The following is a 16571-nucleotide window of genomic DNA, read 5'->3' as shown; positions in this document are numbered from 1 at the left end:
TTGTATTTATATAAGTTTTTATTTCTTTTAGTATGTATCTAAGATGTGTATTTGGTGAATCATGTGGTAATTCTCTGTTTACCCTTTCAAGGAACCATCAGACTCTTCTTCATCCTTTGTACCATTTTATTTTTCCACCATCAGACTGTGAGGAGTACACATTTTCAATATGCATACCAATATATGGAGGGAGTTTGTGTTGTTTTGGTTTTCTTGTTTTTAATGATTGCTTCTCTGTGCATGTGAAGTGATATATCATTTATGTTTCACTTTGCATTTCTCTAATAACATTGAGCATCTTTATATTTTTGACAGTTTTTTTTTTCAGGGTACTTCATATTCTGGTACACACTGTCTTTTTGTTGTTCTTTTACAAGAGTTCTTTATATAGTCATCATACTACGTTTTTAGATAAATTACCTATAAACATCCCCCCCCCCCCACATTGTCTTTTTCCTTTTTTTAGTAGTGTCTTTGGTGCACAAAAATTTTTAATTTTAATGAAATTCTTTTGACTCTGATTTACTGTTTATTGTGGTAAAATTTGTAAAACATTATTATTTACCATTTTAAATATCTTCTAGTATATAGTTCAGTGACACCAGTTATATCCGTTCACATTTGTGTACCACTATCTTTTTTCACCTTCCTAAAGTTGAAATTCTATATACATTAATGATAATTCTTCATACCGATTTTTAGGTAATCATTTTAAGGATTTTAAAACTACTTATGGCTATGTCAGATCTTAGTTGTGGCATTTGAGGTCTTTCATTATAGTACACAGGCTTCAGTCTAGTTACGGCATCCAAGCTTCTGTAGTTGTAGCATGTGGACTTTGTTGCCCCATGGCATGTGTGACCTTAGTTTTCCCACTAAGGTTTGAATTCTCATTGCAAGGTGGAATCTTACCGCTGGACCACCCAGGAAGTCCCAGTGTTGGTTTCATAATGCTGCAACTTTGCTAAATTAACTTAATTCAACAGATTTTTGGTTGAATCTTTTGAATTTTCCGGTCTGAATGTTTTATTTCTTATGCTTGGTTAATTGGTCTGACTAGAACTACTAGTGCTGTGCATCACAACTGCAGATACTTAAGCACCCTAGAGCTTGGGCTTCAATGAGAGAAGCCGGCACTCTGCAGCTGGAGAGTATCCCCTGCTCTTGGCAACCCAAGAAAGCCTGTGTGTGGCAATGAAGACCCAGTACAGCAAGAGATAAATAAATATTTCAAAATAAACAATGCTGTAAATTAAAAGTAAAGGGATGGGAAGGAATTCCCTGGCCATCTAATGGTTAGGATTTGAGCTCTACTGTCAAGGACCTGGGTTCAGTCCCTGGTTAAGGGACAGAAAACCCCCAAACTGCATGGCACAGCCAAGAAAAGTAAGAGGATGAAGGCATTCTTTGCTGGCTAGGATGCAGAGTCTGGGTTACCTGTTGCTGGTATGAATGTAAATTAGTCAAACAGATAATTTCCCAGTTATCTCAAAGTAAAATTAATTAAAAAACTTAAATGGTAGAAAAAGGTAAACCATAATCACTAATATGAAGAAAGTTAAAAGAAAAAATTCAGGTAACTTCAAAAAATAGTAACTTCATTGGATTCCTGTAAAGCTTTAAAAAGTTGATTTCAAAGGAAAAAGAATCCAGAAGTGTTACTACTGACATAGTAGCATTGAGAAATTTGGTGTGAGAATTGGTATGGTTTAGGAGATCCAACCAGTCTGTCCTAAAGGAGACCAGTCCTCGGTGTTCATTGGAAGGACTGATGCTGAGGCTGAAATTCCAATACTTTGGCCTCCTGATGCTAAGAGTTGACTCACTGGAAAAGAGTGTGATGCTGGGAAGGATTAGGGGCAGGAGGAGAGGGGGACAACAGAAGATGAGATGGCTGGATGGCATCACCGACTCAATGCACATGAGTTTGAGTCAACTCCAGGAGTTGGTGATGGACAGGGAGGCCTGGCGTGCTGTGATTCATGGCGTTGCACAGTCAGACACAACTGAGCGACTGAACTGACTGACTATCTTAGTGGTGGTATTAATAATTGTTAAACCATTGCCTGTGTTTGGTAAAGATCATATAGTTTGCTCCTAAAAGATCAGATGTTACTGTATATAAATTTAAAATTATTTTAAAATTAGCAGCCAGTTTTTTAAATTCCAAAAGCACACCACACACATAAAATAAACCTACTTTACAGGTTTAATTTTTTGCCTTGTCTTTTGGTAAAAATAAGTATGTGTCTGTTCTTTCACATTTGTGTGAGTATGTACTAGCTGGTAAAGATTAGTATGTTTGTCTTTTATGTGTGTGTGTGCATGCAAGCTAAGTCACTTTAGTCATGTCTAGCTCTTTGAGACCCTATGGACTATAGCTGACCAGGCTCCTCTGTGTATGCAACTTTTCCAGGCAAGAATATTGGGGTGGGTTGCCATGCCCTTCTCTAGGGGATCTTCCCAACCCAGTTATTGAACCTGCTTCTCTTCCTACTCCTGTGTTGGCAGGTAGGCCTTTACTACAAGTGCCACCTGAGAAGCCCTTTCTTTTATGTAGGTTATTTAAATGTTAAATTCGATGTTTTAGGTTTTCCAGGATAGCTTGGCTTTTCATAACAGGAGTTCTCATTTTGTGTACACAAACTGTTACTTTGTTTTCTCTGACTTGGTTTGCTTAGGTTTTAAATCCATTCATCTTACAGAAAATGGATTCACTGTAGAATAAAGCAAATCTTTGTCTTTTCATCTAGAACAGTCACTTAGGAATAAATGGCTATGGATTTTGCAGTATAGCACCCAAAATTTAAGCAGATTTAAATAACAAAGTCATTACAAATTCCATATAACTTATATTCCACATAAATTCCATATAACATGAGACTTTTCCTTTTCATGTTAATGGTCTTTTGAATTGAGAGTGTATGATTATACTGTTTCATAAAGCAGATACCATTCTAAGTGCTTGCTGCTGTAAAAATAGTTATAGTATGAGATTCGTTTACATTGCCACTAACTACATAATAATGTACTGGTTTATTCCTACTTCCTATATCAAGGGATGAACCCTCAACTCACATGTCTAATGTCATTGTTATTTTTGCTGTATAGAAAAACAGATAGTCTGGAAATAGAGAATACCTTTTGTTTTATTCTATTTTTCTCTTAGACTTTGGGGTGAGCCTGTCAATCTTCGTGAACAACATGATGCCTTAGAGTTTTTTAATTCTTTGGTGGATAGTTTAGATGAAGCTTTAAAAGCTTTAGGACATCCAGCTATGCTAAGTCAAGTCCTGGGAGGGTCCTTTGCTGATCAGAAGATTTGCCAGGGCTGCCCACATAGGTAAGTACTAGTTAACATTTTTAACATGAAGTTTATATTGGGCTTTCTTTTTAGAGTAGTGTCAATATAAGTAAAATTTCCTCCAGTGTTTATGTATGGAAGCAGAGAGTACCAACTAAAATGTTTATGGTATACCCAACTGTTGGGTGGGTACTTTGTTTTCAGGGTTACTCAGTATCATTACCTTTCTCTTGACATTATTTTGTCATATCTGAGGAAATGACATTTTCATAAATCTGTAGTTATTGTAAGGATACTTACATGGTGGTTATAGTGAAAATAATAATTGAAATACAGTAACTTTAGGGAATTCCCTGGTGGCCCAGTGTAGTGAAGACTTTGCTGCCGCTACAGGGGGTTACAGGATGAGTCCCTGTCAGGGAGTTAAGATCCCTCAAGCCACATAGCACAGCAAAAAAAACTTTTAAAAACTGAATTTTTGCAAATGGCACGTGGCATATAGTAAATACTCATTAACTATTAGTAGTTAATCTCCAGCATGCATCCCTGGCTGTTTGGAGTTTGTTTAGTGACCCAACAAAACTTTTTAAATAAGTAAGTAATTAAAAATATAGTAAATTTAGAGGTTAATGGTGGATCTAGAGTAGTAGTTCATGTAGCAATTTTAAATTTACTGTTGATTCTTACCATTCTTAAGATATGTTAGATATATTTGCACATCACATCAGTAGCAGAAATTGACAAGGTATTTTTCCATGTTTTGTAGCAGTTTAGGAGAGATTAACTTACTACAGGTTCCTGATGAAAATCAATAACTTATATTAATGTTAATAATAATTCAGAAGGTTTAATGATGAGCACTCATTTATGCCTGTTGTGGGAGTTTTATTACACATTCACAAGATACAGATACACAAACAAAATGATAGTATTTCTAAAATTATTATTCTCTATAATTAGTTTGGTGTGAGTGAATAAAGCAGATATTTTTGAAACTAAGAAGATAAAGGTAAAATCACATAAATGAGAAATTCTTTTTACAGTGCCATTCATTTGGAATATGGAGAGAGATTTATTCACCTACCATGGCCAATTTGGATTCTTAAGAAAGATACTTCACATTAGGGGACTAGTAAAAATCTAGCTGTTTGTCACCTATCAGTCCTCAATTTTTTTTTACACATTTTTCAGAATACTTGTAAATTCTTTTTCTCTGACGCACGTATCATGCAAAAGCAGTACACATTTCCAACAAGACTAGTTTTTATATTTTAGATGTTTTAAGAGTATGTAAGCATCCCGAATCTTTCTAGTATTATAGAACATGGGTTTTTTTAAGAGTATATCAAACTGTAGATGAAGTCTGTTTATCCCCTAAGACCGTTTTTCTCCTCCATGGACAGGTTTCTATCACACTATGAACATGTGTAATAAATACTTCTGTAGTGTACTTCCATTGTTTTGTCTTTCTGTACCATAAGCTTCTAAATATCGACTGTCTAAATCATAGTATCCTCTATGCTTTACACACAGTGAGCTTTCTTTCTTTGTTTTTTTTTGCCACACCCATGGCTGGTGGAGTCTGTTTCCTGACCAGGGATTAAACCCAGGCCCTTGACAGTGAAAGCACATGGTCTTAACCACTGGACCAATAGGGAATTCCCAGGCACTCTTGATAGATGCGTTGGATCAGTTGATTTATTGGTTGAGAATCTATTTTCAGAATTTATTAGTATATCATCAGAAGTTTCTGAAAGCTGCTCCTTTACAATGTGGGTTGCTGACTGTTACCACATTACTTAACCCACACTGTAAATTTTTTTACAGTTCTGTAGTTGTAAAAGTACGTTGGATAGTTTAACTTGTATCATACCTTAGGCTGGAACTTGGCCTCTAAGTGCCTTAAACATTAGTTGCTATTTTACATTACTTAAATAGAGGAACATTTAAAAATTCAGTTCATAAGTAGCCTTTTCTTTTAAATCTGATGAATATATACCTTTTCCTTCCTGTAAATCAGTACTACTTAACACAGGTAGCAGTATTAAAAAAATGGAAAGAGTAAGGTCAGAAAAACCTGGCTTTAAATCATATTCTACCTAGTAAATTGAACTATGTTCATCTCTTCAGTCTCCTCTGCTTCACCATCACTACCACCCCCCCCCAACTTCTGTATCTGTAAAATAGTGATAGATATGTGTCTTTAGCAGCTTTTTTCTGAAAGTAAGCAACAGAATAAATCCTTTTAATGTTTCTTAAATGATTTCTTCAGATATGAGTGTGAAGAATCTTTTACAACTCTGAATGTAGATATTAGAAATCACCAAAACCTTCTCGATTCTTTGGAACAGTATATCAAAGGCGATTTATTGGAAGGTGCAAATGCTTATCGTTGTGAAAAATGTGATAAAAAGGTATGTTTTCCTTATTTTTAAGTAAATATGATTACATGTAACATATGGGAGATGGGAAACATCAAAGCTATTTTTAACCTCAAAGTTTACCTATGCTGTGATGTAATAGTAGTCAACATGATAACTGATTAAGAAAGATTTGTTAGGGAAATGATATTAAAAGAAAGCAATAATAAGTTGAGAAAAGTCCTTTAAATTCGGTGAATAATTTTAGAAGTCATGACAAGTTAACATCACTGTTTCTTATAGATTACAAAAACAATTTTTTTCTTGTAGTTTACAAATGTCAGTAACTTTTCATTTCTTTCCTGAATCCCACAAGCATTGAATTCCTCAAACCTGAAGAGTTGCTAACAGAAAATACTTTTCCCCTTTCATACTCAGGCTTATTTTTCAACTTTAGAACAACTGTGTTAATTTTATTTGGTTATATCAGATTTTTAGAACAGCTTGCAGTTTTAAACATCAGGTCTGATTGTAAAATCCCACCAACGAATTTTATTTGTGGCCACCTAAACAGCCTGTGGGATGGAATTATTACATGTTTTTTAAAATACATACTATTTTAAAAATAGTTAATGTTTTTCTGTACCACTGTACCCTCTCATCTCCAAGTTACTTGCATTGTTTGAATTTTAGCAGCATTAAAATTGTGGCCTCTAAAGCCACCCCTATTATCTTTGATACAGTTTTTGCGAGGGCAGTTTCTTCTTCCACAAGCTGCTCTTAATCCATGTATTTTAAAGAAAGGAATTTGGTAGCAGTTTTCCAGAAGATGATGTGAATTAAATGCTGCATGGTAGTATGTTATCTGGGACTGCACTCTGTATGTATTAGTATATTATTACTTATATTATTTCTCCTGTTTGCTCATAGCAGATTCTACTTATTAACATAAAAGTAAAGTTAAGAAGTGTAACATGATCAGATAGTAGTGACAGTGAGAACCAGGTAATTAGTTTTGTCTGTCACTATTTTTTTTTTTTTGGTATCACTTTGCAACAGATGAATGATTATATCTTTTGATTTGCTGTAAATATTTTGAAAAAGTCAGTGATAGTGAATAATTATGTTTATTATCATTTGTAAATTTAGCTGATCATAAAGTTTTAAATTATACTATTATAAAGTCTTGTTTTGTTTTGTAGAAGAACATTCAATTATATTTAAAATTTATTGTAGGTTGATACAGTAAAACGGTTGCTAATTAAAAAATTGCCTCCTGTTCTTGCTATTCAATTGAAACGTTTTGACTATGACTGGGAAAGAGAATGTGCAATTAAATTCAATGATTATTTTGAATTTCCACGAGAGCTGGACATGGAACCTTACACAGTACCAGGTGTTGCAAAGCTGGAAGGAGCTAATGTAAGCCCAGAGAGTCAGTTGATGGAACAGAATGAACAGTCTGGAAGTGACAGAACTGGAAACACGAAATACAGACTTGTGGGGGTGCTTGTACACAGTGGTCAAGCAAGTGGTGGACATTATTACTCCTACATCATTCAGAGGAATGGCAAAGATGGTGAGAGAAATCGCTGGTATAAATTTGATGATGGAGATGTAACAGAGTGTAAAATGGATGATGATGAAGAAATGAAAAATCAGTGTTTTGGTGGAGAGTACATGGGAGAAGTATTTGATCATATGATGAAACGCATGTCGTACAGAAGGCAGAAACGATGGTGGAATGCTTATATTCTGTTTTATGAGCGAATGGACACAATAGACCAAGAAGATGAAATGATAAGATACATATCAGAGCTAACTATCACAAAACCCCATCAGATTATGTCACCAGCCATTGAGAGAAGTGTGCGAAAACAAAATGTGCAATTCATGCATAACCGAATGCAGTACAGTTTAGAATATTTTCAGTTTGTGAAAAAATTGCTTACATGTAATGGTATTTACTTAAGCCCTGCTCCAGGTAAGTTTTTTTCATAAAATTATTTACACTCATTTCAGTTTAAATGTGTCAGCATATTCAGTGCCAGTTATTTAAGTTACCCATACTTTTGAATAGTGGCAGTCAGTACCTGGAGACAGAAGAACTTGAACTTAGAAGAGTTTTGACTAAGCATTAGTTTGAAACGTAGATTGGTTAAGTACCAAGATAAGTGCTGAAGATTACTTTTAGCTAGAAAAAGAGCGTTTATTTAAGCATTTTTAGGCAAAAATTGTGTGTGATTGTTAATGTGCTTTTTATTGAAGGACAAGATCACTTATTGCCTGAAGCCGAAGAAATTACTATGATTAGCATTCAGCTTGCAGCTAGGTTCCTCTTCACCACTGGATTTCACACAAAGAAAATAGTCCGTGGCCCTGCCAGTGATTGGTACATAGCTTTCATTTTATTTACTTTGTACTTAGAATTGGTAAAGTTTCTGATAAGATTGCTTTAGTTTCTGATTAGATGGCTTTATTTTCTCCTGACTATGGGAGTCATTTCAAATTTTAAATATAAGATAAAAGTCTTGGTAGCAGTGTTGTGAGAAACTGTGTATTTAAAATGCTTGTTAAGTCTTTGATATATGGATTCTGGCTTATGTTTAAATAGATAGAGGAGTTTTAAATGATTGTTTATATTTATAAAGGTATGGAAGACACTATAATACCTTGAGATGATAACTGTTCATAGCATCTCAGATTAGAAAATGTTAAGGAGGTATCACTAGGTCAAAAAGAGATTATCAAATAGATTTGTATTCCCCTGCATACACAGTTCTCATTAAATTCATTTTGTGACTGTGGGAGTAGAAAAGTCAGAGGGCTGGTATTTGTATTAAAACCTACTGTGACTGTGTATTCCTGGAGAGTCCAGTGATTAGGACTCTGTGTTTGCATTGCGAAGTGCCAGGATTCAGTGTCTAGTCAGGGAACTAAAGTCCCATAAGCTGCATGGCGTGCCCCCCTCTCTCTCCCCAGCCCCCCAAACCCCTAAGATTATTAATTATAGAGATCTTTCCTCTTTATTTGGTTCATAGAAAGCTGTTTATTGTAGTGATCAGAATGGGCCCCATGTTGAAAATTCATTTATTTTCCTTTTTCAGGTATGATGCATTGTGCATTCTACTCCGTCACAGCAAGAACGTACGTTTTTGGTTTGCTCATAATGTGCTTTTCAGTGTTTCAAATCGTTTCTCTGAATACCTTCTGGAGTGCCCTAGTGCTGAAGTAAGGGGTGTATTTGCAAAACTTATAGTATTTGTTGCACATTTTTCTTTGCAAGATGGGCCTTGTCCTTCATCTTTCACATCTCCAGGACCTTCTAGTCAGGTAATTGAAAGGTTTGCTTTAATTATGAAATACTTAAGTGTAAATTATATTTTCTTCCAGTTGAAATTAATAAACATGCATTGTTTGTGATATGTACTGTATATGAAGGTTCATACACATTATTGGGTTTATTAAAATTGTTTCCCAGTAAGGTATGGCTATTGGGCAGTTTAAAATATAAGGAACATTTCTTTTATTCAGTTATTTGAGGCTCTGTACTAAGTTTTCATGTAATGTTAATTTTAAAAAGGCTGAGTTTTTTGTTGACTACATTTTTAGCATAAAGCTACACATGGTTTTTATTTTATTATTCTCTAACACTTAAAACAACATATAAAACATCTGATACGAAATCTCTCCAGCTCTTCCTCTCTAAAAAAGCAAATGTATTTAATAAGTTTGTATGTGATGCTTCTGTGAACATACCCTTTTAATGCAAATAGAAGTATACCGTTGTGTATCTTGTTGCTGATAAAACAGTAAATTATGCTTCACAGGCATGTGACAATTTAAGTTTGAGTGATCATCTACTAAGAGCAGTGTTAAATCTCCTGAGAAGGGAAGTGTCTGAACATGGTCGTCATTTACAGCAGTATTTCAATCTGTTTGTCATGTATGCCAATTTAGGTAAGAATTTCATGATTCTTTTAATGTGTTATTTTGTATTCACATAGTAAATGATGAAATTATTTATTTCAGTGTTGAGAACTAATCTTAACTAAAATACAAGCAGTATTCTAGGTTTATCCTTGAAATCCTTTGCAGATTTTTTTGTATAATTTTTTTTCCTTAAGATTTGGTTCTATTTTTTGCTGTACTGGGTTTTCTTTGCTGCCTGGGCTTTCTCTAGTTGCTGTGAGCAGAGGCTATTATCTAGTTGTGGTATGCAGGCTTCTCATTGTGGTGGCTTCTGTTGTTGTAGAACAGGGGATCTAGGGTGCACAGGCTTCAGTAGTTTCAGCATATGGGCTCAGTAGTTGTAGTTCCTGGGCTCTAAAGCACAGGTTCAATAGTTGTGGTGTATGGGCTTAGCTGCTCTGTGGAACGTGGGATTCTTCTAGAGCAGAAATTGAACCCGTGTCTCCTGCATTACGGGGAGGACTCTTTACCACTGAGCAATCTGGGAAGCCCATGTATAACTTTTTAATGGTATTTCTCAGGTTGTGTTCTAAGGTATTTATGCACTTACTATTTCAGTAGTCTTTAAGGTCATAGATTATGTTCATGTTTTATCTTAAATCTGGCTTTAAGAAAACTACTCACTCCCAAACCGCATCTCATGCTATCTGAATCAGAATTCCTAGGACTAGGAAAAGAAATCTGTATTTTCTGAAGGATTGCAAGCAGTCGTACCTTTCAGGTTTAAGAATTATTTCCCAAAGAAATTGGCCTTTTGTGCATATGTTTTGGTTAAAAGAAATTGAAATCCATGACAGTGTATGTAGTTGTTTACTTAAAAGTTCTTCTGTTTAAATCAATACCAGTTAGTAACTATCATTTTCAATATAACCTTTTTAGAGTAGCCTACATTTTTCCTGAATGGTCTAGTGGTTTTCCCTACTTTCTTCAATTTAAGTCTGAATTTGGCAATGAGGAGTTCATGATCTGAGCCATAGTCAGCTCCCAGTCTTGTTTTTGCTGACTGTATAGAGCTCCTTCATCTTTGACTCCAAAGAATATAATCAGTCTGATTTCTGTGTTGACTATCTGGTGCTGTCCATGTGTAGAATTTTCTCATGTGTTGTTGGAAGAGGGTGTTTGCTATGACGAGTGCGTTCTCTTGGCAGAACTCTTTTAGCCTTTGCCCTGCTTCATTCTGTACTCCCCAATGCCAAACTTGCCTGTTACTACAGGTGTTTCTTGACTTCCTACTTTTCCACTCCAGTCCCCTATAATGAAAAGGACATCTTTTTGGGGTGTTAATTCTAGAAGGTCTTGTAGGTTTTCATAGAACCGTTCAGCTTCAGCTTCTTCAGCATTACTGGTCAAGGCATAGACTTTGAAAACAGTGATATTCAATGGTTTGCCTTGGAAATGAACAAAGATCATTCTGTCATTTTTGAGACTTTATCCAAGTGCTACATTTCGGACTCTTGTTGACTGTGATGGCTACTCCATTTCTTCTAAGGGATTTTTGCCCACAGTAGTAGATACAATGGTCACCTGAGTTAAATTCACCTATTCCAGTCTGTCTTAGTTTGCTGATTCCTAAAATCTCAACGTTCACTCTTGCCATCTCCTGTTTGATCTCTTCCAATTTGCCTGGATTCATGGACCTAACATTCCAGGTTCCTATGCAATATTTCTCTTTACAGCATTGAACCTTGCTTCTGTCACCAGTCACATCCACACCTTATGTGTTGTGGCCAAAGTACTGCAGTATTCTTGCCTTGAGAATCCTATGAATAGTATGAAAATGGCAAAAAGATAGGTCACCGAAAGGCGAACTTTTCAGAGATTCATTTGAAAAGACCCTGGTGCTGGGAAAGATAGAATTGAGGGGAGAAGGAAATGACAGAAGAGGAGATGGTTGGATGGCATCACTGACTCAGTGGACATGAGTTTGACTAAAACTGTGGGAGTTGGAGATGGACAGTGAGGCCTGGCATGCTGCAGTCCATGGGGTCACAAAGAATCAGACACTACTGAGCGACTGAACTGAACTGAACTTTTTCCCTAACACTGATTCACTTATTTTCGGTGGTTACAGCAGGCTTACCTAAAGAGTGTGGGAGGGAGAGGATATAGATATACATAACAACTGATTCACATTATTCACAGCAGAAATTAACAGAACGTTATAATCTATTATATTCCAATAGATTTTCTTATCTGGCTGCCTAGGAGACTGGAGAACTCTTTTGATGGGGACTTTGCCTGGAGAAGGAAATGGCAACCCACTCCAGTATTCTTGCGTGGAGAACCCCATGGAGAGAGGAGCCTGGTAGTCTACAGTCAAAGGGGTTGCCAAGAGTCGGACAGGACTGAGCTACTTCACTTTCACTTTCACTTTGTATGGCAGCAGTGAATCAGTTTTGAGGATGTGTAGAGCCAAGAATACATAAATATTTTTTGTGACATTTTCATTATTATTTTAGGTTATTGTTTATTAGAAAAGAGAACCAATTTTTATTAAAGTATAATTGAGTATAAGTTACAGGTGAGTTACAAGGAGAGTAATCCACATTTTTTTTTTTTTTTTTTACTTTACAATATTAAATTGGTTTTTCCATACATTGACATGAATCCACCATGGGTGTACATGTGTTCCCCATCCTGAACCCCCCTCCCGCCTCCCATCCCATCCCATCCCTCTGGGTTATCCCAGTGTACCACCCTCGAGCACCCTGTATCATACATTGAACCTGGACTGGAGATCTGTTTCACATATGATAATATACATGTTTCAGTGACATTCTCCTATATCATCCCACTCTCGCCCTCTCCCACAGAGTCCAAGAGACTGTTCGATACATCTGTGTCTGTTTCGCTGTCTTGCATACAGGGTTATTGTTACCTTCTTTCTAAATTCCATATATATGCATTTGTATACTGTATTGGTGTTTTTCATTCTGGCTTACTTCACTCTATATAATAGGCTCCAGTTTCATCCACTTCATTAGAACTGATTCAAATGTATTCTTTTTAATGGCTGAGTAATATTCTATTGTGTATATGTGTACCACAGCTTCCTTATCCATTCATCTGCTGATGGACATCTAGGTTGCTTCTATGTCCTGGCTATTATAAACAGTGCTGCAATGAACATTAGGGTATATGTGTCTCTTTCAATTCTGGTTTCCTCGGTGTGTATGCCCAGCAGTGGGATTGCTGGGTTATAAAGCAGTTCTATTTCCAGTTTTTTAAGGAATCTCCACACTGTTCTCCATAGTGGCCATACTAGTTTGCATTCCCACCAACAGTGTAAGAGGGTTCCCTTTTCTCCACACCCTCTCCAGCATTTATTGCTTGTAGACTTTTGGATAGCAGCCGTTCTGACTGGCATGAGATGGTACCTCATTGTGGTTTTGATTTGCATTTCTCTGATAATGAGTGATGTTGAGCATCTTTTCATGTGTTTGTTAGCCATCTGTATGTCTTCTTTGGAGAAACATCTGTCTAGTTCTTTGGCCCTCTTCCTGATTGGGTCTTTTATTTTTCTGGAATTGAGCTGCAGGAGTTGCTTGTATGTTTTTGAGATTAATTCTTTGTCCGTTGGTTTAGTTGCTATTTTTTTCACCCATTCTGAAGGCTATCTTTTCACCTTGCTTATAGTTTCCTTTGTTTTGAGGAAGCTTTTCATTTTAATTAGGCCCCATTAGTTTATTTTTGCTTTTATTTCCAATATTCTGGAAGGTAGGTCATAGAGGATCCTGCTGTGGTTTATGTTGGAGAGTGTTTTGCCTGTGTTTTCCTCTGGGAGTTTTATAGTTTCTGGTCTTAAGTTTAGATCTTTAATCCAGTTGAGTTTATTCTTGTTGTTGGTGTTAGAAAGTGTTCTAGTTTCATCCTTTTACAAGTGGTTGACCAGTTTACCGGGGCACCACTTATTCAAGACACTGTCTTTTCTCCATTGTATATTCTTGCCTCCTTTGTCAAAGATAAGGTGTCCATAGGTATGTGGATTGATCTCTGGGCTTTCTGTTTTGTTCCATTGATCTATATTTCTGTCTTTGTGCCAGTACCATACTGTCTAGTTGATTGTGGCTTTGTAGGAGAGACTGAAGTCAAGCAGGTTGATTCCTCCAGTTCCATTCTTTTCTCAAGATTGCTTCGGCTATTCAGGGTTTTTGTGTTTCCATACAAATTGTGAAATTATTTGTTCTAATTCTTTGAAAAATACTGTTGGTAGCTTGATAGGGATTGCATTGAATCTATAGATTGCTTAGGGTGGTACACTTGTTTTCACTATATTGATTCTTCCACTCCACGAACAGGATATATTTCTCCATCTATTTGTGTCCTCTCTGATTTCTTCAGTGTTTTATAGTTTTCTATATATAGGTCTTTTGTTTCTTTAGGTAGATAATTCTTAAGCATTTTATCATTTTCATTGCAATGGTGAATGGAATTGTTTCCTTAATTTCTCTTTCTGTTTTCTCATTGTTAACATACAGGAATTCAAGGGATTTCTGTGTATTAATTGTATATCCTGCAGCTTCATTATATTCATTGATTAGCTCTAGTAATTTTCTGATGGTGTCTTTAGGGTTTTCTATGTAGAATATCATGTTTTCTGGAAACAGTGAGAGTTTTACTTCTTCTTTTCCAATCTGGATTGCTTTTATGTCTTTTTCTTCTCTGATTGCTGTGGCTAAAACTTCCAAAACTACTTGAAGAGTAGTGATGAGAGTGGGCACCCTTGTCTTGTCCCTGACTTTAAGGAAAATGCTTTCAATTTTTCACCATTGAGGAGAATGTTTGCTGTGGTTGTCATATATGGCTTTTATTATTTTGAGGTATGTTCCTTCTGTTCCTGCTTTCTGGAGGTTTTTTTTTATCATAAATGTATGTTGAATTTTGTGAAAGGCTTTCTTTGCATCTATTGAGATAGCCCTATGATTTTTATTTTTCAGTTTGTTAATGTGGTATGAGTAATTCACAATTTTTAAAGGTTATACTTCATTTATAGTTAATATAAAATATTGGCTATATTCCCTGTGTTGTACAATATATCCTTATACAGTAGGTTATCCCTCTTACTTTCCTAACCCTGTATTGCCCCTCCTTTCCATCTCTGCAGCGATATGCACTAGTTTATTCTTTGTATCTTTGAATCAGATTTTTTTTGTTACATTCACTGGTTTCTTTTGGATTCCAAAATGAATGAGATCATACACTATTTGTCTTTCTCTGGCTTATTTCATTTAGCATAATGCTGTCCAAGTTGATATATATATATATTGTTGTAGAAGACATTATTTCATTTTCTTTTATAGCTGAGAAGTGTTCATTGTAGAGATATACCTCGTCTTCTTTATCCATCTATCCATGCACATTTTGGCTGTATCCATGTCCTGGCAACTGTAAATAGTGCTTTAATGAACTTGACCCATCTTTTCCAGTTACACTTTTCTCTGTGTAGATGCCCAGGAGTGGGATTGCTGGATAATATGGTCATTCTGTTTGTCAAAGTTTTTAAGAACCTCCTTGGTGTTCTCCATAGTGGCTGCATCACATTACATCCCCAGTGATAGTACAGGAAGGTTTTATTTATTTATTCTGTTTCACTTAGTTGATTTTTAATTGTGGTATCCTAGTTGTGTCAAATGGGACCTTTCATTGTAGCACACACAGTCTGTAGTTGTAATAAATAGGCTCAATAGTTGTGTCTCACGGGCTTAGTTGCTCCACAGCATGTGGGAGTCTTAATTCCCCAACCAGGGATGGAACCTGCATTCCCTGCATAGTATGTAGATCCTTAACCACCGAATCACCAGGGATGTCCAAGCCCATTTTTTAATTGGGTTGTGTTTTTTGATACTGAGTTGTATGAACTATGTTGAGTTGTATGAACCCCTTACTAGCCATATCATTTGTAAGTTTTCTCCCATTCAATAGGTTGTCTTTTTGTTTGGTGGATGATTTCCTTTGTTATGTGTTTAATTATGTCCCGTCATTTGTTTTTGCTTTTGTTTCATTTCTTTTAGGAGATGGATCCAAAAACATGGTTGTATGATTTGTGTCGGTTTTCTACCTTTGTATTCCTTTGGTTTTGTAGCATTTGGTCTTATATCTAGGCCTTAAAAATCATTTTGAGTTCATTTTTGTATAATGGTTTTAGAGAATGTTCTGCTATCATACTTCTACATGTAATTGTCTAGTTTTCGCAGCACCTCTATTGAAGAGACTATTTTAAAGAGAGTAAGTTTGTTATTGTACCAGTTAGAAAACTTTAATGATTTAGACGTTGGTGCACCAGCAGCTTAGAATTACAAATTTTTTATTACATTTTTGAGATGTAGTCTGGTTAAAAATTTTATAGTGTTAATATATATTCTTGTATATGTTGTTTATGAGGAATTGATTCAAGTAATTAGAGCATTTTGAGTAACTTCTTTTTAATCTCAGTTACCTTCTGTCCCAAAAATAAGTTTTATAACGAGGCTTTCTTCTTTAGTGTTACCTGTTTGGATTTGTTACTCAACTCTTAATTTGTGATCCTTTAATAGGAAGAATATGTTTCTTTTAATTGTCTTTTCTCTTACTGTCTTACACAGTTTATTTTAGTTTGCAGTGTCTATCAGTAACTAAGATTGTTAGATCTTATAGTTGAGAAGGAGGGAAATTACAGCACAAACAAGCATAAATGAAATTCCATTTTCTAGTCCTGTTTTTTAAATGCAAAGTACCAGATTTAAGAACTCACTAAAAGTCTGTTTTGTTTCCATTTTAGATATTGCTTGTTCAGAAACCACTGATCATTGGTCCATATTGTAGTTGCCATTTTCATTGCCACAAATAAATAAATAGATTGATCATTTCATCTTGATTCAAATGAAATTTTACCAAAAAGATACCATAATACACAACTTATGAAAAAGCTTTTTTTTTTTACAGTTATTTGGTTTTCT

At 35.5% G+C, this 16571-nt stretch overlaps 1 protein-coding gene across 4 annotated transcripts in view; it reads left to right on the top strand.

Moving 5' to 3' along the window:
• LOC132659055 (probable ubiquitin carboxyl-terminal hydrolase FAF-X) overlaps window positions 1-16571 on the top strand; it is a 140898-nt gene that overhangs the window by 113185 nt on the left and 11142 nt on the right. For all 4 annotated transcript variants that reach the window (XM_060408678.1, XM_060408676.1, XM_060408677.1 and 1 more), the window contains exons 33-38: window positions 3170-3343; window positions 5577-5718; window positions 6901-7648; window positions 7933-8056; window positions 8772-8997; window positions 9495-9624. In XM_060408678.1, coding sequence (XP_060264661.1) covers window positions 3170-3343; window positions 5577-5718; window positions 6901-7648; window positions 7933-8056; window positions 8772-8997; window positions 9495-9624 — 1544 coding nt within the window. The remainder of the gene's footprint in view (window positions 1-3169; window positions 3344-5576; window positions 5719-6900; window positions 7649-7932; window positions 8057-8771; window positions 8998-9494; window positions 9625-16571) is intronic.

Source organism: Ovis aries, chromosome Y, assembly GCF_016772045.2.
Source record: "Ovis aries strain OAR_USU_Benz2616 breed Rambouillet chromosome Y, ARS-UI_Ramb_v3.0, whole genome shotgun sequence".
In the NCBI taxonomy this organism is placed as follows: Eukaryota; Metazoa; Chordata; class Mammalia; order Artiodactyla; family Bovidae; genus Ovis; species Ovis aries.
The sequence above is the reverse complement of the archived record's forward strand: the minus strand, read 5'-3'. Positions and strand labels throughout refer to the sequence as shown.